The sequence below is a fragment of the Mobula hypostoma genome, chromosome 24, assembly GCF_963921235.1.
Source record: "Mobula hypostoma chromosome 24, sMobHyp1.1, whole genome shotgun sequence".
Classification (NCBI taxonomy): domain Eukaryota; kingdom Metazoa; phylum Chordata; class Chondrichthyes; order Myliobatiformes; family Myliobatidae; genus Mobula; species Mobula hypostoma.
Window position 1 is genome coordinate 47,054,412 of NC_086120.1, and position 20,764 is coordinate 47,075,175.

General features: G+C 39.9%; 1 protein-coding gene across 4 annotated transcripts in view; it reads left to right on the forward strand.

Annotated features, from left to right (window-relative positions):
• mbd3a (methyl-CpG binding domain protein 3a) overlaps positions 1 to 16,531 on the forward strand; it is a 30,493-nt gene extending 13,962 nt beyond the window's left edge. For all 4 annotated transcript variants that reach the window (XM_063032069.1, XM_063032068.1, XM_063032065.1 and 1 more), the window contains 5 exons: positions 1,052 to 1,189; positions 1,579 to 1,669; positions 2,771 to 2,948; positions 11,521 to 11,655; positions 14,155 to 16,531. In XM_063032069.1, the coding sequence (XP_062888139.1) occupies positions 1,052 to 1,189; positions 1,579 to 1,669; positions 2,771 to 2,948; positions 11,521 to 11,650 (537 nt within the window). In that variant the 3' untranslated portion in view covers positions 11,651 to 11,655; positions 14,155 to 16,531. The remainder of the gene's footprint in view (positions 1 to 1,051; positions 1,190 to 1,578; positions 1,670 to 2,770; positions 2,949 to 11,520; positions 11,656 to 14,154) is intronic.
• The last annotated feature ends 4,233 nt before the right edge of the window (positions 16,532 to 20,764 follow it).

The window sequence follows — 20,764 nt, forward strand, 5'->3', positions numbered from 1 at the left end:
AAAATCTAAGTCTGAACAGTGTAATTTTATAATGTGATAAGTGTTTGCAAGTAACAATGGCAGGGATTAACTTTTTAAACTTTTGAATTTGTCAGTGGCTTCACTGGATTTGATAAGCAGGTAGCGTGAAAACTTGTTGCAAATAGAAACTATCCAACTGTAAAGTCAATTTTAACATAAGGTATCAATGGGGATAGAATTGCTTCTTAGGTGGGCATTTAACTAAACTATACTTCTGTCCTGATGAATGGCCTTGGCCCAAAACATCAAGTGTTGATTCATTTCCATAGATGCTGCCTACCTACTGATTTCCTCCACCATTTTGTGTGTTGCACTGGATTTCTGCAGAATCTCTGGTGTTTCTAAATATAATTTTTGCCCTTTTTATTGTAATTTGTTTAACATCATAGCACCTGTTGTGTACCTGCAGAATGGTTTTTAGAGTGGGTTATTTAACTTGTAAAATATTAGTTAAACTTAGTCATAATTAGTGATCTAAACTTTCCTCAGTCTGTTTGTTCAGGAACTGAGCCACCACTGCATAATCAGGAATTTGTTGACTTTACCTGGAGACCTCCATCTTAAAGATAGCCACTTTTTTTATTTGCTAAGCTTTGTGGTGCCCTCTCAGAATTGACATTGGTTGAGATTGGTGTCAATGCAAAGGGAATAATTGCATGTAACCATGATGCTGTCTGGCTGTGCACATTATGCAGCAGAGGTGATTTTGGGAGTAAAAATGGAAAATTGGGCTTTCAGGTTGGTTCAGAGAATACAAGTTCCCTACTGAAATAACTTGAGAATTTGCATGTTGACTGCAAAATGCCAGGGCACTCAAAGAAATTATTATCTCTGGAAAATGCAAAGCTCTGAACTCCCCATATAATTTGATGTATTTTTAAAAAAACCCAATGCTTGTAATTTATCACAAATGTATTTTTATAAATTGCATGGTATGTTTTATAGTTGTGAATTCCTAGATTCTGATATTAATTTGTGTCTAATTTCTAAATTATCCATACTGAAGAACTAATTTATTTTTTTTTTACAGGGCAAGCCAGACCTGAACACTTCACTCCCTGTTAGGCAGACGGCTTCAATCTTTAAGCAGCCAGTTACTAAAGTTACCAACCATCCCAACAACAAAGTAAAAATGGATCCTCAGAAAGCTGTTGAGCAGCCACGACAGGTAGATGATATTGTAGATTTGTGCCAGCTTAATGCAGCATTACTTCATTGTTTTATAAGTATTTGGCTATCTATATTTGTTTCCTTCCGATTCCTTGTCACTTGCCCAGAGTTTACAGGCACCAACATTAATTGCAGAACGGCACCAAAAATGTTGACTGGTTAATTGACCCTGTAGGATAGTTCAATTCTGACCTTGCCAAGCTTTTTGGGAAATGTATTGGAAAGTCCAGTTTATGCATTTGCAGCATTAGCAAGGCATTAAGGGAAAGTTTTAAATATTAAAATTCTAAAGCTGATTTTCCATATTTACTTTAAGGTAATCAGTCAGGTTAGAGCTTTAAATTGTTACAATTTTAAAGTTTGCTCTTTGAAAAATTACTTTTTTAGTTATTCTGGGAGAAGAAACTTACTGGATTGAATGCCTTTGATATTGCAGAAGAAATAATTAAGACTATGGATCTACCTAAAGGTTTACAAGGCAAGCAAAATTTTTATTCCTGATTTATCTGGTTTCAGGGTAGATTTTTGAAGATGTTTTCGATGGAATTTGCTGCTTGTGAGTTGAGGGCAGTGCTTCTATGGAAGTAATTTTAGGTTGACTTTTGTTTGCCCACATATTTGCAACTTGTTTCTGTGTAGGTTGGGAGAGTCTCCACTGATTCATAAGCAACTTGTATCGATGTGATATACAGATATTTTGCCATGCCTACAGCTGATTCCTTGACTGGTTCCTGTAGCAAAAATACTTAACCCACATGATGCCCGCTGCTTGGCTGCCTTTGTGGATGTCCTCTGCTGGTCGGGGCCAACTTGTCGATACACGGCAGTACGATGTGGAGAGCAAATTGTTGCACATGCAGCAGGTTCCCCTCTCCACGCAGCTGATGAATCCAGATGAACTGCAGAGACGATTTGGCACCAGCAGCATGGCAGGAGTTTCCAGTCAGTATTGAGCTCAACATGGGACTACCTTAAGAACTCCAGCTCCAGATTTTACCTCTGGGTTTATTCTTGAAACCTTCCCGTGAGTGGGTTTAGCTGCAAGGCAGTGGCGGTTTGAAATCAGAGCTTTCCTTCTAGATGAGCTGCCAACCTTGGCTGACGAGCCCCATTTGCCCAGAGTGATTGGTTTTCATGTGCCAGTCATCTACTTTTGCCCCTTCTCTTAACAGAAACTATTCCATCAGGCTTGGTAGTCACATGCTGAAGGCAAGGAGCCTGGTTGTCAGAGGTTTTTTGAGGTGCACCCAATTGGGAGCATTTTATAGGTAATGGGAACTTATCCCTGCTTACTCGCCCAGCTGTGACAACATTACAAAACCTATATGAAACCTGAGGGAATGAATTGAACTTTCCACTGTCTAATTGGAACAAAATATCCTATGAGTTATAACTGATTGCTTGCACTGAATGATAAACTACGTTCATGTTAGTTTTTGTCCAATGTACTCTTGATGTAAAACATTCTCTGCAAGTTATTGATTACTTGAAGCGCTAATGAACGAATGAAATTTTAAGTCTGATTCATGAAAATTATGATTTTATTTACTGAAACATCTACTTGTGTGTTCTTTTGCAGGTGTAGGGCCTGGATGCACTGATGAAACCTTGTTGTCTGCTATTGCAAGCGCTTTGCACACTAGTTCAAATCCTATCACTGGCCAACTCTCAGCAGCAGTAGAAAAGAATCCTGGTGTATGGCTAAATACCTCTCAACCTCTCTGCAAAGCTTTCATGGTCACTGATGAGGACATTAGGTAGGAACTCTAAATGTCCTACTTGGAAACTGTATCAAGTGGTACCATTAGGTTAACTGGTGTCTCCTATGGCATGAAAAGATTTAGAATTTGAAAACTGGGGCCTAGTTCTTTTGGTGTGTCTCATTAAAGACCTTGTATTCTTCGTCTAGAAAATAAGATGGAGTGCTTACCTCCCAGATTGATGAGAGAGTGTTGTAGAGCAGATATTCAAAGTCGAGCAATTGCTCTCATTACTTACTAGATTGGCATTAGTGGCTTGTCATAGAACAGGCTAGACTTATATCTGTTTTAGTTTCAAAGAATGAGGTGACTTTATTCAATAATGTATAATCCCTAATGGGATAGACTTTAGAGAATTACAGTGAAATGTTTGTCAAATCAGCAAAGATTCTGCTGGGCTGCCTGCAAGGGTCGCACACTTCCGATGAGATCAAAGCTGCTTCCTAACCTGTATACCTTTGGAATGTGGGAGGAAAGGAATGACCAGTGGAAACCAAACAGTCATAGGGATAATGTGCAGACTCCTTACAGTGGCAGGAATTGATCCCTTATCTTACAGCTGGTACCTTAAAGCAATTGTGCTAATCACTGCAACATCTTGTGGGAGAATCTAGAACTAGGCAAATTGAAGATTGTGAATCTTAAAAGATTCTTTCTCAAAGGATGGTGGAGGTAGACTCTGCTTTTAAGGCACCATGAATGTAATTCAAAGGGGTGAAAGATTACAGGGCACGGAAGGGACGAGTGAATTCTATTCAGCAGCACATTCCAAACTCGGCCTTTACCAGCTTGGAAATTGTCCTCCAACTTACTCACCATGCTAACTTGGAAATATATTGCCATTCTCATCTGTCACCATGTCAAAATTCTCGAGCTCACTCCCTAACAGCATTGTGGAAATGCCCATGCTTCGAACTGCGGTGATTCAAGAAGGTGGCTCACCAGCATCTTCTCAAGGGCAATGGCAGATGGGTAATTAAATGCTGGCTCACCCTGTGAAGCTACATCTCTTCAAAATATGAATGGCAGAGATTTGTATATTGTATTCAAGAAATTCTAGACACAACCTGTGTGAACTACGATCTTTACCAGAGTGCTGTACCAGAATTATAGTAAGCTTATTTTCTGAAAATGAGGAAAGAATCTGTTGGTAACAGACCAGTTCAAACCTCAGTAGCTGTCTGTGGGCACACTCGAGCTTAATGATCAGTTATGCAGATTTTTTCTGACCTGTGGGTGTTTCTGCGTTTTGCTGTTTGGTAGGTTCAGTAGCTGCCCGCCCACAGTGTGCACCGTTTTCAACGATAGTGATCAGTGTGACCTCACCGTTTGGTTTTCACATTGCGGTTACAAGAGATGTGTATCTCTGTTATTGCTTTTTCACACATGGTACCACTAACGTATGGTTCCTGGGAACTGATCTGGTAGTAGAAATTTGCATAGTATAGAGATGACTTTTAAGAAAGACCTGTGTATTCAGAACAGCTTGGCAGCTCCAAGATTTCTGCTTCTGAACAGGACTGGTACCAACTTAGAACTGCTTACTCAAAGATGATTTTCCAGAATAGCGCTTCAAGCCTTCAGTGGTAGATGTAGTGATTATCACCTACAAGGTATCCAGTAATGGAACTAAATCTTTTCTTTGGGGTATTAATTTTTTTTTGTTCTCCAGCAAATTGATAATTGAACTGAGTTGTATCTGGGCTTGTGTTGCTATCCTGAAGCTTGTGAAGCATTGGAGAATAGATTGAAATTGGGTTTATTGTCACTGATGTTGTGACATTTATTGATTTTGTGGAGATTATATTGACTGGTTGCATCATAGCATGGTATGGAAAAACCTACAGAAAGTAGTGGATACAGCCCAGTCCATCACAGGTAAAGCCCTTTCCACCATTAAGTGCATATACATGGAGTGCTGCCACAGGAAAGCAACATCTATCATCAAGGATCCTCACCGTCTAGGCCATGTTCTCTTCTCATAGCTGCCATCAGGAAGGAAATATGGGAGCCTCAGACTGACCAGGTTCAGGTATAGTTATTACCCCTCAATCATCAGACTTTTGAACCAGAGGGAATGACTTCACTCACTCCAACACTGAACTGTTTCCACAACCTCTATGGAGTCACTTGCAAGGACTCTTCATCTCAACCTTTTCTGGTTGGCTGCTGGTGACCAGTGATGTTCCGCAGGGGTGGGTGTTGGGACTGCTGCTTTTTATGCTGTATATCAATGATTTAGATGATGCAATAGATGGCTTTGTTGCTAAGTTTGCAGATGATACAAAGATTGGTGGGGGGGCAGTAGAGTTGAAACAGGTATGCTGCAGAAGGACGTGGATAGATTAGGAGAGTGGGCAAGAACAAGAGAAAAGCTGTAGATGCTGGAAATCCGAGCAAAACAAACAAAATGCTAGAAGAAATCATCAGGTCAGGCTGCATCGATGGGGGGTGGGGAAGTACAGTCAATGTTTCAGACCAAAACCTTTCCTTCAGCAGGAAAGTGGTAGATGAAATAATGTTGGAAAATGCATGGTTGTGCACTTTGGTAGTAGGGGAAAAAATGTGCAGACTCTTTTCCAAATGGGGTGAAAATCCAAAAATCTGAGAAGCAAAGGGACTTGAGTCCTTATGCAGAACACCCTAAAAGTTACCTTGCAGGTAGAATCGGTGGTGAGGAAGGCAAATACAATGTTAGCATTCATTTCAAGACGTCTAGAATACAAGTGCAGGGATGTGATGCTGTGGCTTTATAAGGCACTGGTGAGGTCTCACCTTGAGGATTGTGAACAGTTTTGGGGTCCTCGACTAAGAAAAGATGTGCTGGCATTGGAGGGGGTTCAGAGAAGGTTCACAAGGATGATTCCAGGAATGAAAGGGTTATCATACAAGGAACTTTTGCCTCTGAGCCTGTACTCACTGGAATTCAGACAGATGAGGAGGGATCTCATTGAAACCTTTCGAATATTGAAAGGCCTAGACATAGTAGATGTGGAAAGGATGTTTCCCATGGTGGGGGAGTCTAGAACAAGAGGGCACAGCCTCAGGATAGAGGAGTGTCCATTTAAAACAGATGCAAAGAAATTTCTTTAGCCAGAGGATGGTGTGTTTGTGGAATCTGTTACCACAGGCAGCTGTGGAGTCCAGGTTGTTGGGTGTATTGAAGTCAGAGCTTGATAGGTTCTTGATTGGACATGGCATCAAAGGTTATGGAAGAAGGCTGGGGAGGAGGAAAGAAAAGATCAGTCATGATCGAATGGCGGAGCAGACTCGATGGACCAAATGGTCTAATTCTGCTCCGATGTCATATAGTCTTCTCGATATTGCTTATTTTCTTTGTATTTACTGTGAATGCCTGCAGGAAAAAAGAATGTGTATATGGTGACATACATGTACTTTGATAATATTTATTTGAAGACATCTAAAAAAATTAAGTTGCGATTTTAAAATGACACTCAAGTGGAATTGCAAGTTTGGGTTCATGGCCATTCAGAAATCTGATGGTGGAGGGGAAGAAGCTGTTCCTAAAACATTGTGGTGTACTTCCTTCCTGATTGTAATGAGAAGAGAGCATGTCCTGAGTGGTGAGAGTCTCTAATAACTGGCACTGCCTTTCAAATGTGTCTCAATAGTGGGGAGGCTTTCTGAGTCTAAATTGCTCTGCCAACCTCTTTCAATCTGTGCATTGGGGCCTTCATATTGTGTGGTGGTGCAACCAGTTTTAGCCTGTTTTATTCCATGAATTGATATGATAAAGTAGCATCAATTTAGTTTGGAAGTGATTTGTTCATTTATAGAAGTTTGCATCATTCTGCAGTTGAAATACCCTAGGCATGAAGGTGTTCTATCACTACATTGTGTAAATGTACTGTATTTAAATTTAAAAAATCTAATTCGTGGAACTTGCCCACTCATTTCATAAGAATCACTCTTCAAGTTTAATTGCACCGCTCTCCTAAAATTCATACCTGACATTAGTAGAATACCCTCATGAAGGCTTCCGAATAATCCAACTTTGACTTGCTTTTGTCCATTTTTTTTTTGAGGGAGACTTCAGTTACAGGTGGTTGTGGGATGGTCATTGAATGTTTTTTACAGATTATATTCATACTTGTTCATTTCCAAGAGCATTACCTCAACGAATATTCTCACTTCCAGTTTCCTTCACATAAAATTATTAGTAACTAATTTGGAAATTTAAGCAAAAAGTTGAATAACATTCTTGAACATTGTGATTTTGATTTGTACAATATGTGGGAAATGGTTTATTGTCACGTGTACTGAGAAACAGTGGAAAAGTTGTGTTCTTGTAATCTATCCGCACATTCATTCCAAATGTAAGTAAGTACGATGAGGTAGCAAAATGGGAAAAGTAACGCATAATAGTGTTACAGCTGGAGAAAGTGAGACAAATGAGGTGCAAGGGCCAAGTGAGCTAGGTAGAGAGATCAGTCGGTTACATTTTCACTATTTTTTTTCTCACTGAAGACAATGAATCTGATAAAGAAATGGTCTTGTCTGTTGTTTTCTAGTGAAATAGATCCCATAATATTGATTTGAAGGAGTTGTATTTATCTTGTCCTACAATATTAACCAGAATATTACTGGTCAATGTCACATTCTATGATCAGTGTGTACAAATAAGTTGTACCGTTCCCTACATTAACAGTGATTATATTTTTAAAAACACTTAAATGTGTATACTTTGGAATGCCCCTGAGGCATAAAGGGTGCCATTTAAGTGGAACTCCTGAATCTGCCTAAAAATACTTTTGACACCTGCCAGGGAGTGAGCAGTTGCAAACTGCCACTTCCCGTTCATGTTAGGAAACGCTTTCAAGTGGAACACTCAATCAGCCATTGTTTCCAATAATTTACTGTTTTTAAGTTACAGCTCATCAGGTAGGGAAACAAAGTTCAAAGTGAAGTTATTGTTGGTGTATATGTTACCATATACAACACTGATTAATTTTCTAGGCGTACTCAGTAGATCCAAGAAATGTAATAGAATCAATGAAAGACCACACCAACAGGATGGGCAGACAACCAATGTGCAAAAGGTGATAGACAGCAAATACAAAGAGAAAAAATAAATAATACACAAATAAGTAATAAATATCGAACATAAGATGAAGTGCTTGAAAGTGAGTCCATAGATTATGGGAACAGTTCAGTGATGGGGCAAGTAAAATTATCTGCACGGTTTAAGAGCCTGGTGAGGGATAATAATTGATCCTGACCCTGTTGGTGTGGGTCCAGAGATTCCTGTACCACCTTCCTGATGGCAGCAGAGAGATTATGGCCTGGATGGTGGTCTTTGGATGCTGCTTTTTTGCAACAGTGCTCTCTGTAGATTTGCTCAGTGGTGGAGAGGGCTTTACATGTGATGGTCTGGGCTGTATCCATTACTTCTTGTAGGATTTTCTGTTCAAGGGCATTGGTGTTTCCATACCAGGCCACGATGCAATCAGACAATATACTTGTCACCACACATCTATAGAAGTTTGTCAAAGTATTAGATGTCGTGCCAAATCTTCAGGCTTCTAAGGAAGTAGAGGTGCTGCTGTATTTTTCACATAATGGTACTTGCATGCTGGGCCCAGGACAGATACTCTGAAATGATAACACTGAGGGATTTAAAGTTGATGACCCTCTCCATCTCTGATCCCCTGATGAGGACTGGCTCATTGACCTTTTGGTTTCCTCCTCCTGAAGTCAATTAGCTCTTTGGTCTTGCTGACCTTGAATGAGAGGTTGTTGTGGCATCACTCAGCCATAATTTACTCCTACATGCTGAATCGTCACCCCCATTGATTCAGCCAACTACACTGGTGTGATCAGCAAACCTAAATATGGCATTCAAGCTTGCTTACTCAGTCGCAAGTATAAAATGAGTAGAGCCGGGATCTAAGTAGACAAATAAGGTGCAAGGGCCATGAGAGATTGAGTTCATCTTTATCATATGAGAATTTCACAAAAGTGTTGTGGCATGGAATATGAGTTGGGAGATTTGTTGCAGATTTACCAAAAAGCTGCTTAAACTACACCTGAAATACTGAATATTGTTCTAGTGAGCACATTGTAGGAAGCGTGTGCTTGTATCAAGAGGTACAAAGGAGATTTGTCAGTATGTTGCCTGGATTGGAGGACTTTGGTTGTGGAGGAAGATCGGATAGGCCAGGCTAGTTTTCTTTGGAGTGAAGGAAGCTGAGGGATGACCTGATGGAGGTATAAAATTGAGAGGCTGGAACCTGGATAGTCAGATGGTAGGGTATTGAGAACAGGAGGACATAGGCTAAAGGTTAGGATGAAAGAGTTTTAAAGGAGATCGGAGGGGATTTGCCTGTCAGAGGAAATGGTGGACTTGGATAGTCTAGGTTTGAGAGATGCTGAGACACAGACAAATGGGCAAGGCGTAGAAAGTTCTGGACCTAATGTGGACATATAGGCAAAAAGGTTAGCATGGGTGGGTTAGGTTTGTTGCATTTGAGTATAAAATAGTTTTTCCTGTTGTTTAACTTTGCTTAGTTTTATATAATCAGCTATTTGTGTAATTCAGTGATTTTTTTTGGTAATTGTAGTTCTGTATTTTTCTAGAAGTTCCTCTGCAGCCTGTGTCTTGCCACTGAACCTGATTGTTTCATAGGTTCTTCCTCGTCTCTTGTCTGGGCTAGTTTTTATTATAAGACGACTACAACTTTGTTCTTCATTCTTTATTCTAGCCCTTACAGTAAATTGGTTATTTCTTTATCATAAAACCAAACTGTTGTAACCACATTTTATGCCTCATTCTTGACTTTGAAAGAACCTTGGGATCAAATATCTCCATATCCAACAGTCCAAGTACTTGTTTCAATGTTGTCTACCTGACTCAGCCTAAAATTAGGGCAGTTTCCATTTTGGATCATAATTTGCCTGACACAAATCAAGAGTGACCAAGTGATGACTGAGAATCTCCAAGCAAATTCTAGTGGTAGACCACAAATTATATAAACCCACACCCAGTTAATGGTTTACCCAAATAAGTTGGGGTAAGGCTTGATGGTGAAAGAATGGTGTTACTAGTGTTTACTAGTGTTGCCTGTGAGAATTTGTGGAGTAGTGTTGGTTTCTATTTTCCTTACAAAAGTGTAGGTTTTGCTTCTGTTTTGGTCATTATCCCTTCATGTGCTTCCTCCACTCCTACTCTTTCATTTAAATAGTAACCACAATGTGAAAATGTAGTTAATTCTATTGTTGAGGAATTTTCACCAGTGCAGGTCTAATAACTTGTAATGGTTTAATTTCAAGAATCAGTCAGGTTTATTATCATTGACATGTCGTGTAAATTGCTGTTTTGCAGCAGTACTATAGATTACAATAAGAAATTGTGTATAAAAGGTGTGGTTTTTAAAAAAAAAAGTGAGGTAGTGTTCATGGACCATTCAAAAATCTGATGGAGGGGAAGAAGTTGCTGCTAAAACATTGTCTTCAGGCTCCTGTACCACCATCTTGATGGTAATAATGAAGAGGGCATGTCCTGGATGGTGAGGGTCCTTAATGGATGTCACCTTTCTGAGGCATCGCCATTTGAAGATGTCCTCTATGCCGGGGAGGATAGTGCCCATGATGGAGCCAGCTGAATCTACAGCTGCTGCAGCTTTTTCCGGTCCTGTGCAGTGGCCTCTCCATACCAGATGGTGATATAACCAGTTAGAATGCTCTCCATGATACATCTGTAGAAATTTGTTGGGTCTTTGACAGTCCTAATTCCCACAAACTCCTAATGAAATATAGCTCCTTTGCAATTGCATCATTAGTTAAGTTGTTTTATCTTGGTTAATTTGTCAAGAGAACATAAAGGATGCATGTTGAGACAGACTGTGCTTGTTAATATTCTAGTCACTGAATGTCAAATGCCTGTATATTGGTAGGGGAATGGTAAAGTCAAGGTCACTTTTGGGTACATCGGGGTTTTAGTTTCTAAGCTATTTTAAAGTGTTTCAGAACGCACACCTCCAGGACTATAGCAGTTAAAGAGGGTGCCATCACCATCTCCTCAAGAACTAGAAATGGCCAGTTGAACACTGCCTTGGTCTGCAAAGCCCTTAATCCTTGAAATAAATCACTACAGTGATAAGAAATTTGACCCTCTTGGCACGGATTCATTTATAGTCCCAGCATATATACTGCTGTATAATGATTCTGTTCCAAATTAAACATTCAATCAGAAAATATGATGCCACCATTCCTATATATTGTTATGGGTCACCTACAATAAAGAAGAGCTCTCTTGTTCTACCTTTTAGAGCTGCTCTTTCTGTCCAGTCACTGAATTGACCAAGGTAACCTCAGCTCTGAGACATTTAAGACAAGTGACTTGATTCAAGAAGCAGACGTAGTAGAAATATTCGTTAGTGCCCATTGGAACTTTGCTTATGTCGCATGTTCATTAAAGTTCATCATCTGTTCAAAGACTCGGAAGATCTGTATGTAGACAATGGTACATTTGAGAGATGCATGCTGTGTAACTTCGTTACTTGATCATCGTTGAGCTAGCTGAGTATATTGCTGCTGAAATTTATTGCAGGAAGCAAGAAGAACTCGTACAACAGGTACGGAAGAAGTTGGAGGAGGCACTGATGGCTGATATGCTGGCACATGCTGAAGAATCTGGAAAAGAATCGGATATAGTGCAAGATAAAGAGGACGACGTATAGCCAAGGTATCACAAATGGTATTTGCTGTAAATATCATCTGTATGTTGTAAATCTTGCATAATTGAGTAGTACAAGTGCAGCACTTGGTGTTTCTGAGGCAGTAATCCAGAAACAGCAGGGTTCAAATCCAACTTTGTTATCTATGGAATTTAAATCTGGTTATTCTGGGATTTGGAAGAATGACAGCTAATCTTAATGACTGCAAATTTATGCATTGTTGGTTTAAAAGATCTGTCTGGTTTGCTAATGCTCTCCAATGGAACAAATCTGCTTTCCGTGTCTGGTCTATGTGACTCCAGAAATCTCTGACCCTTCCATATGATTGACTCTGAAAATAGCCAAGTAAGCTACCCAATAATGGATGGCTCCTTACTTCAAAGGTATTTAGAGATGGGTAATAAATGTAGCTTTTGCTGGTAATGCTGAAATCCTGAAACACAAATAAACATACACAAAATAATCTTTCTGCATTGTCTGTACCCCATTTAAGTTGAGTGATTGACATGGGATAGGAACCGCTCTCAAAGATGCTTTTGGTATATGAGCAAAATTGTCCGGTAGCAAGCTGGATAACATTGTGTGCTGTAAAAAGCTGTGTACATTTTTCTTCCTAAGAATTTCCCATGTTTGTAATCAGAACATTTTACGTTAGTTTTTATGATCTAAAATGAAATTCAGGTGCTTCAGCTATTTTATTTGCTGATTATTGATGAACATTGTCAAAAGCTTATTAGCATATTGTTGACTTGGGGCCAACTGAGAGTTTGTGCTGCTGACCTTGTCTAGCTAGAATCAATCAAGCATACCACCTCTTAATGTGTAAGTGTAGGAGAACTGAAAACGGCTGATGTGGAAAAAGGCCTTTTGCTGGGAGATTACATTTCTAAACTCAGTGCTGAACATAATTTATGACTACCCCTGTCGTACTGTCAAAGAAATCGGCCAAATCAAATACAATAATTTTGTTTCTGGTATTGCAGCTGAACACTAGTCTGCACAGAATGTGTGTGTGTATGTACGTGTGTGTGTGTGTACATATGTATATGTACATATTTTTAAGTTTGCATTTCTCTTGGACCACCACTTGGGGATTGACTTGGTAGTACAGGTATCTTCAAAATGTCCTGAATATAGCAATGCAAGTTCAGTAACTGGTTTCAAGTGATGGTCCTTTTCAAGAATCCACCTCCAGTTCAAATAATTTCTCTGCAGTGGACTGTGTGTATCATATTGATAAAGACCTGTGGTAGATCCAGCAACTTGAACTGCTAACATTTAACATAGTACAGCGGTATCTTCAAATTCTGGCAGGTGGAGAGACTGTTCCTATAAACATCTTGGAGTAACTCTCAGAATAAGGCAAGGGGAAAGGATGTTGTGCTCACTGTGGCTTAGGCAGATACTCTCATCAAGAGGTTTTCCAGCATATAAAGCCTTTCAAATCTGACTAAGCCTGTTGGAAATTGTCTGCTCCTGTTTGAATTGCCTTTTAGGGGTTTGCCAAACTTATTTAATGTGTGGGGGAAGGGGGGAAACCATGTAAAACTTTAGGCTCTCTGTTCTGAAAGTCCTAAATGTTACTATGCTTTAGAAATCAACATGTGTCTCTGATGTGAAGGATGTACTTCCATTATTTTGTCCTTAATTTTGATGCTTAGTCAGTGTATTTTGGTTAGTCTAAATGAGTTTTAATTTTGCAAATCTGAGGTTTAATCCAATGCAATTATTTGTCTCTACTGACTGCCTCAAAGATGAGTTTCCTTGAGTTAGAACTACACGCATTCATTACATCTTGGCAGTTTCATAATAGTTTGGACCAATATTCAGATTAAATGTGCTCACTGGGAGGGAGACAATGATTAATCCATCTGCCATTAAATCTTGATTGTTCCTGATGATGGCTTGACTTTTTGTTTTAAAATTAAAGGTAATTTGCCATGTAATCAAAATTATAAATGATCTTGGTTTGTACCAGATTACCATCTGTAATTTTGAGGCTGGAAGGAGATCTGGTCTGAGAATATATTGACTTGGCCTTTGCATTTTGTTTGTTTGTCAAGAAGGCCACATGTTGTATTTTGTCTATGCATTGGGGAATAGTTAAAACATTGTATCCCACTTTCCATATTTTCAATATAATATACTCTGTATATTTGCACATACTTTCCTTTGACAACTGAAGCCAGTCAGAATTCAGAGCAAGGGCTAACCTATAAGTTATATATGAATTCAGAATTAGGTTTACTATCACTGGCAGATGGCATCTGTTTTGTGGCAGTACATTACATTGCAATACATAATACATAGAAATTACAATTAGAAATGTATATTACAAAAAATAGTGCAATTTCTATTGGTGAGTCACATGGTAGGTTATGAAATTCCAAAATTAACCACTAGCCTGCAGCATTGCATGATTTGGCAAATTAATATTTGTCCTATAACAGAATCTGAGATCTATTCCTGCTATATGAATTACTTGGTTGTTGTTTTTTTTTTGGCAGGTTGTTACTTGAATCCAGTGTTTTTCAGGGAAGTGTGGACAAAGACAAGTGAAAACATTTGAAAGAATGAGAATCAATGAATAGTTGAATCATTTTGGAATCTCCACACTCAAGCTGGTTTATATGTTTGAAAAACTACTTTTCCAGTTTTTAAAGTGCTTTTTGTCAGATGGAAACGGTCATTTGTGATGGGCATGTAGACCATTGCCAGTAATCATTTTTAAACTTGGTTTGTTTTTATATGCATATTTTTTAAAGCTATGTAAAATATTGTAAAAATGATATGCGCAAGTTGTCTAGCAATAGGTACATCCTAATGTTTGTGATTTAATTGTGAAATAAGTGTACATCTTTAGTGACTCGTGCACTAAAGAATGACTCAGTATTTCTAGTTTTGTTTGTTACATTTCTAGAGCATTGCCTCATTAAAGGATTAAGAATGCATTCTCAACCCAGAAACTGCATTCATGCATGTTCTGTGAAATTCGTTTGATTTGTTTTATAATGCATGTCTACAGTTCCTCCCACCCTTGTTAAGTGTACATTATGTGTAGTGGAACTAAACTGTAAAAGTTGGAATAGCTTGTCAATAAAATCTTGTTGCCATATGTTTTCTATTAAAACCAGTAACATTTTGAAATTATTGTGAATGAGCTTGGATTTGCGGTGATATACAGCAATGTTCTGTTTTAGATTTGGGTGCAACCAGTGTATTTAACTGCCAAAGGCAAAGGAAAGCTAGTTTTTGTATAAATAAAGGCAATGGTGAACTTGTGTTTTGAAGTAATTAAAATTCCAGTCCTATAGATCTTTGAAAATTTGAGGAGCAGGTAATAAAACTAATGAAAGCAAATTTCAGAAGTTTCAAATCTCAGTAAATTCTGTAGCGGAATTAAGGTCAAATGTGATGAAATGTGTTGTCTCTTTTTCCTGTGTGGAAGAACCTCCAGCAATTTGTATCTCATTTGTGTTACTGGCAGAGTGATGTTAAAAAGGATGTTTAGATCATTTCAGTATCCTGTAGTTGTACCCTCGGGGCATTCTATAATTAGTAACACAAAATTCTGGAGGAATTCAAGTGAGGCAGCACCAATGGAGAGGAATAAACAGTTGACATTTAAGGTTGAGCCATTCATCGGAACTGGAAAGGAACGGGGCGGAAACTAGCAGATTCTGGCCGCTGTCCCTTTTTCCAGTCCCAATAGAGTCTTGGCACAATGTCAACTGTTTATTCCCCTCCTCAGATGCTGCCTGATTCGCTGAATTCCGCCAGAATTGAGTGTAGCCTCAAGGTTTCCAGCATCTGCAGAATCTTATTTTGTTTCATTTTTTTTTAAATTATTGACATGAATAGGCCCTTTTAGCCCTTTGAGGCACACCGCCCAGAAATCCCCCAATTTAATACTAGCCTAATCCTAAGACAGTTTACAATGACCAACTAACATGCCAACCAGTATGGCCTTAGAATGTACAAACTTCTAACATGCAGTGGTGGGTCAGACTTTAATGCAAATAAATCTGGAAACAGCAGGTCAGGCAGAATATGTAGAGGGGGAAAGTTGATGTTTTGTGTTTGAGATCCTTTGCCAGAACTGGAAAGGAGAAAACCAGTTCATAGTTCCAGAGGTGGTGTGGGAGGGTGAATAGAACAAAGACTTCATTTTCTGAGAACTGTTTGCAACCTGAACAGTTGTAAATGTAAATGCAGAGTTCCGGTATGGCAGAAGATTCCTGCAGCCTTATTTGTTTTGTAAACACTGATTTGTATGTATGAGCTGTACAGAAGATGGATAGCATCGGCATCTCTAGGGTGAGACCAAAGGAGTGAATTTAAATGTGCCACACAAAATGCTGGAGAAACTCAGCAGCTCAGGCAGTATCTGTACAATACAAATCTGTATTTTTTTTTGATGGTCGAAGAGTCTGTCAAACAGGTGTTAGGATATGATACAAAATAGGATGTGAAGCTTCACTTAATGAAACTTAGAAACCTCCAATGAAACACTACACAATATCACTGACTTTTCTCTCCCCCCCCCCCGAAAAGTTCTTTATTCTAAAGATCATGCATGTGACATAAGACATAGAAGTAGGATAGGGCCGTTGAAACTTCTCTGCTGTTTGATTGCTGCTGATGAGGATTTATTTTGCAATATCCTGTCTGATATTTAAATATAAATTGAGATCACAAACTAAAATTTACCTCAGTAGTAGGACTTTTTAAAAGAAAACCACTTAATTATGAGAAAATTAAATTCATAAGTGATTCAAGAGTGTGATTTTAAAAGTTGAAATAATGTTTAAAACTGCTAATATTTTAAATGTGAGTTATGAAATTTCAGTTGTATTTAAGCTTGTTTCTAGACTAAACCAAATACATTTTACATGACATGAAATAAGATGGTGTTGCATTTGTCTGGCTGGTAGTTGTTGATTTTAAAACGTAAAAGAATGGATATTACACTTGAGGACAGCCACAAAATGTTAGAGGAGCTCTGGATCTCCAGCATCTCTTGCATTTATTACACTTAGGCCTATCCTGTGGTGCGGCATTCTTGGTCTGGTGAAAAATATTTTTGATAGAACATAGAAAACCCACAGCACAATACAGGCCCTTTGGCCCACAAAGTTATGCCGAACATGTCCCTACCTTAGAAATTACTAGGCTTACCTATAGCCCTCTATTTTACTAAGCTCCATGTACCTATCTAAAGGTCTCTTAAAAGACCCTATCGTATCAGCCTCCACCACTGTTGCCGGCAGCCCATTCCACGCACACACCACTCTCTGAGTTAAAAAAAAAAGAAACTTGTTGGAAAAATACTAATGAACATAAACAAACCAGGACTGAGACCACTTAACATTTATGTTGTTGACATTTGCTCAGCCAATGAGAGTGCACTGGAGCTGGGCCATTGACTGAAATGTGTCATGATTCCTCTTTAGAGCTGATTCAATTATCATTCCTGTTCCCAGAAAACAAAACCTGGCTGTTAATTAAGGTAATAGTATATATTTCTTGATACCCCAGGTATCCTGAAAATCTAAAGTTGGATTTGCATGTTCTTAAGAAATTGGTATCCAATATTACTAAAGGTACAAATTTGCACTCTTATAGTTGCACAATTCCAGGTGTGGAATAGTCTATCGATTTCTTTTCTGCTTGGAATTGTGGATGGACACTTTTATTTGGGTCTTGAAGTTACATTATAACCTGAACTCAGATCTTTTGCTAACCTGGTTTGAAACTGTGGTCTTGTATTTGCTTAATGAGATAATACTTCACATTATTTGCAAATTTATATAACATCAGTACATTTGTATATTATAATTCTTAAAACTAAGAAAAGGTTCTAATAAATCAGGTTTTCTGCATGAAATCACACTGTTCACAAGAAGTATAAAAATCACAAACTTCATTTTCTGGGCATTGAATAGAATTAATTAAGAAAGATAAGCCACTGACATAAAAAGTCACGTCCTGCTATACACTCTTCTCAGTCCCAATCCCAGTTTCACTGGAAACAATTCTAATTTTTTTTTAAGCAGCGCACATAAAAGTTGCTGGTGAACGCAGCAGGCCAGGGACCATCTCTAGGAAGAAGTACAGTTGACATTTTAGGCCAAGACCCTTCGTCAGGACTAACTGAAGGAAGAGCTAGTAAGAGACTTGAAAGGGCGAGGGGGAGATCCAAAATAATAGGAGAAGACAGGAGAGGGAGGGATGGAGCCAAGAGCTGGACGGGTGATTGGTAAAAGGGATATGAGAGGATCATGGGACAGGAGACCTAGGGAGAAAGAAAAGGGGGAGGGAGGAAGCCCAGAGGATGGGTAAGGGGTATAGTGAGAGGGACAGAGGGAGAAAAAGAAAGTGTATATAAATAAATAAATAATGGATGGGATACGAGGGGGAGGTGGGGCATTAGTGGAAGTTTGAGAAGTCAATGTTCATGCCGTCAGGTTGGAGGCTACCCAGATGGAATATAAGGAGTTGCTCCACCAACCTGAGTGTGGCTTCATCTTTGCAGTAGAGGAGGCCGTGAATAGACATATCAGAATGGGAATGGGACGCGAATTAAAATGTGTGGCCACTGGGAGATCCTGCTTTCTCTGGCAGACAGAGTGTAGGTGTTCAGCGAAATGATCTCCCAGTCCGCATCGGGTCTCGCCACTATATAGAAGGCCGCATCGGACGCCATATATCACCCCAGCCGACTCACAGGTGAAGTGTCGCCTCACCTGGAAGGACTGTCTGGGGCCCCGAGTGGTGGTAAGGGAGGAAGTGTAAGGGCATGTGTAGCACTTGTTCTGCTTACAAGGATAAGTGCCAGGAGGGAGATTAGTGGGGAGGGATGGGGGGGACGAATGGACAAGGGAATCGCGTGGGGAGCAATCCCTGCGGAAAGTGGAGGGGGGGGAGGGAAAGATGTGCTTAGTGGTGGAATCCCGTTGGAGGTGGCAGAAGTTACGGAGAATTATATGTTGGATCCAGAGGCTGGTGGGGTGGCGGGAGGATGGAGTGAGAGCAGATGTGCGTGAAATGGGGGAGATGCTTTTGACAGCAGAGTTGATGGAGGAAGGGAAGCCCCTTTCTTTAAAAAAGGAGGACATCTCCGTCCTGGAATGAAGGGCCTCATCCTGAGAGGAGATGCAGCGGAGACGGAGGAATTGCGAGAGGGGGATGGCATTCTTGCAAGAGACAGGGTGAGAAGAGGAATAGTCCAGATAGCTGTGAGAGTCAGTAGGCTTATAGACATCAGTAGATAAGCTGTCTCCAGAGATAGAGACAGAAAGAGCTAGAAAGGGGAGGGAAGTGTCGGCAATGGAACAGGTAAACTTGAGGGCAGGGTGAAAGTTGGAGGCAAAGTATTTATTTTAAATTTGATACTAAAAAAATCATTGCTAACTAAGGGTAGTAAGGATAAGAGGCTAATGCACAGCAAAACTGAAATAATCCACAATCCTTATTTATTGCTCATTATGGTGCAGTGAAGGTCCTCCATCCCTGTCCTTGGCCATCTTCTCTAATATGTCCCAGGTGTGGTTTAGGGTTCTCATTTCCGCCTCTGTGGTACAGTGCTAAATTGTCTTTGGTGTCGTATGTTTTCTTCGCTCTTCAGGGGTCTAATGAAGTGCTGTTTTGATTATGGAGTTGGCCTCTTCTTATCACATGCCCAATCCAGCTCTAACACTTCCTCATGATTGTGGCCATGTCCTCTTGGTGACACTGAAGGACGAGGGTGTGGTTGGAGATCTTTCTTGGCGCGAGGATATGGAGTCTCTTGGTGGAGGCGAGGTCGGTTTCTGTCGTGCACCATAATTCCAAGGCTGTAACAAAGCATTTCTGCAGTTATTTGTGCTAGCTTACCAGTATTATACATGCATTGTACATCCCAGAAACCAATTTTGTTCTTGGTGTTTAGGCTTCCTTCGCTGTGCCAGTAGCTTCCTCTTGGTTTTCATTATGGTCAGCCATGTAAGTCCTAGGTGCAGACTCAGGAATACCATTGCACTCAGATGTAAAAGGATTGTTTGACCAGAGAGGGTTGTTAGCTCTGAGCTGAACCCCTGAATCTGGAGAACCAGTGGACCACTCTTAGTCTGGCCTCTACCCTTTTGACATGTTTGGCATGGGTGACCCTACCAAGAGCCAAAGCATAAGGTGCGGACTCCAGCCAGCATAGCCCTCTAGGTCATTGAGGGACCTAAGCCTCCCAAGTTCATTTAAAGCTCACTGGAGTCTCAGTTTACTGTGTATCCTTTAAACTTACCCGATTTATGGGAAAATACAGTATAACATCAGAAAAGTAGTTTTAAAGTGCATTGGGATATTAATAACAATAAAATCAAATAGTCTCAAAAATCTGCCAGACTGGTACCACCAAGGTTCTCAGCAAGCTGGATCAGGAGTTTAACTGGAAGGTACTGTACATGGGTAGGAAAGGTTTAGAACAGGGATTCCCAACCTGGCATCCATAGACCTATTTTGGTTAATGGTAAGGTTCCATGGCATTAAAAAAAAGGCTGGGTACCCCTGGTTTAGAGGGATATGGGTCAAACACATGCAATGGGAATCTCTTGGTTGGCATAGACCAGTTAGGTTGAAGAGCCTGTTTACATGCTGTGTGATTCTAGGACTAGTTCACCCCCAGGGTTACCGCGGGATTCAGAATCAGTTTCATTTATATAGCACATATACAGTGAAATGTGTTAACTGCACACAAACAATCAACGATGAGCCTGACATCAGTAGTGGGAAAGTTATTGAAAGGTATTCTAAGGGACCAGATATATGAATATTTGGATACAGGAACTGACTAGGGATCATCAGCATAGCTTTGTGCATGGTAGGTCATGTCTAGCCAATCTTATAGTTTTTCAAGGGAAGTTACCATGAAAATTGTTGAAGGCAAGGCAGTGGATGTTGACTACATGAGCTTTAGCAAAGGCGTTTGACGAGGTCCTGCATGGGAAGTTGGTCAGAAAAATTCACTCACTTGGCATTCAAGGTGCAGTAGTAAATTGGATTAGTCACTGGCTTTGTGGGAGAAGCCAGAGAGTGGTAGTAGGTAGTAGACTGGAAGACTGTGACTCATGGAGTGCCGCAGGG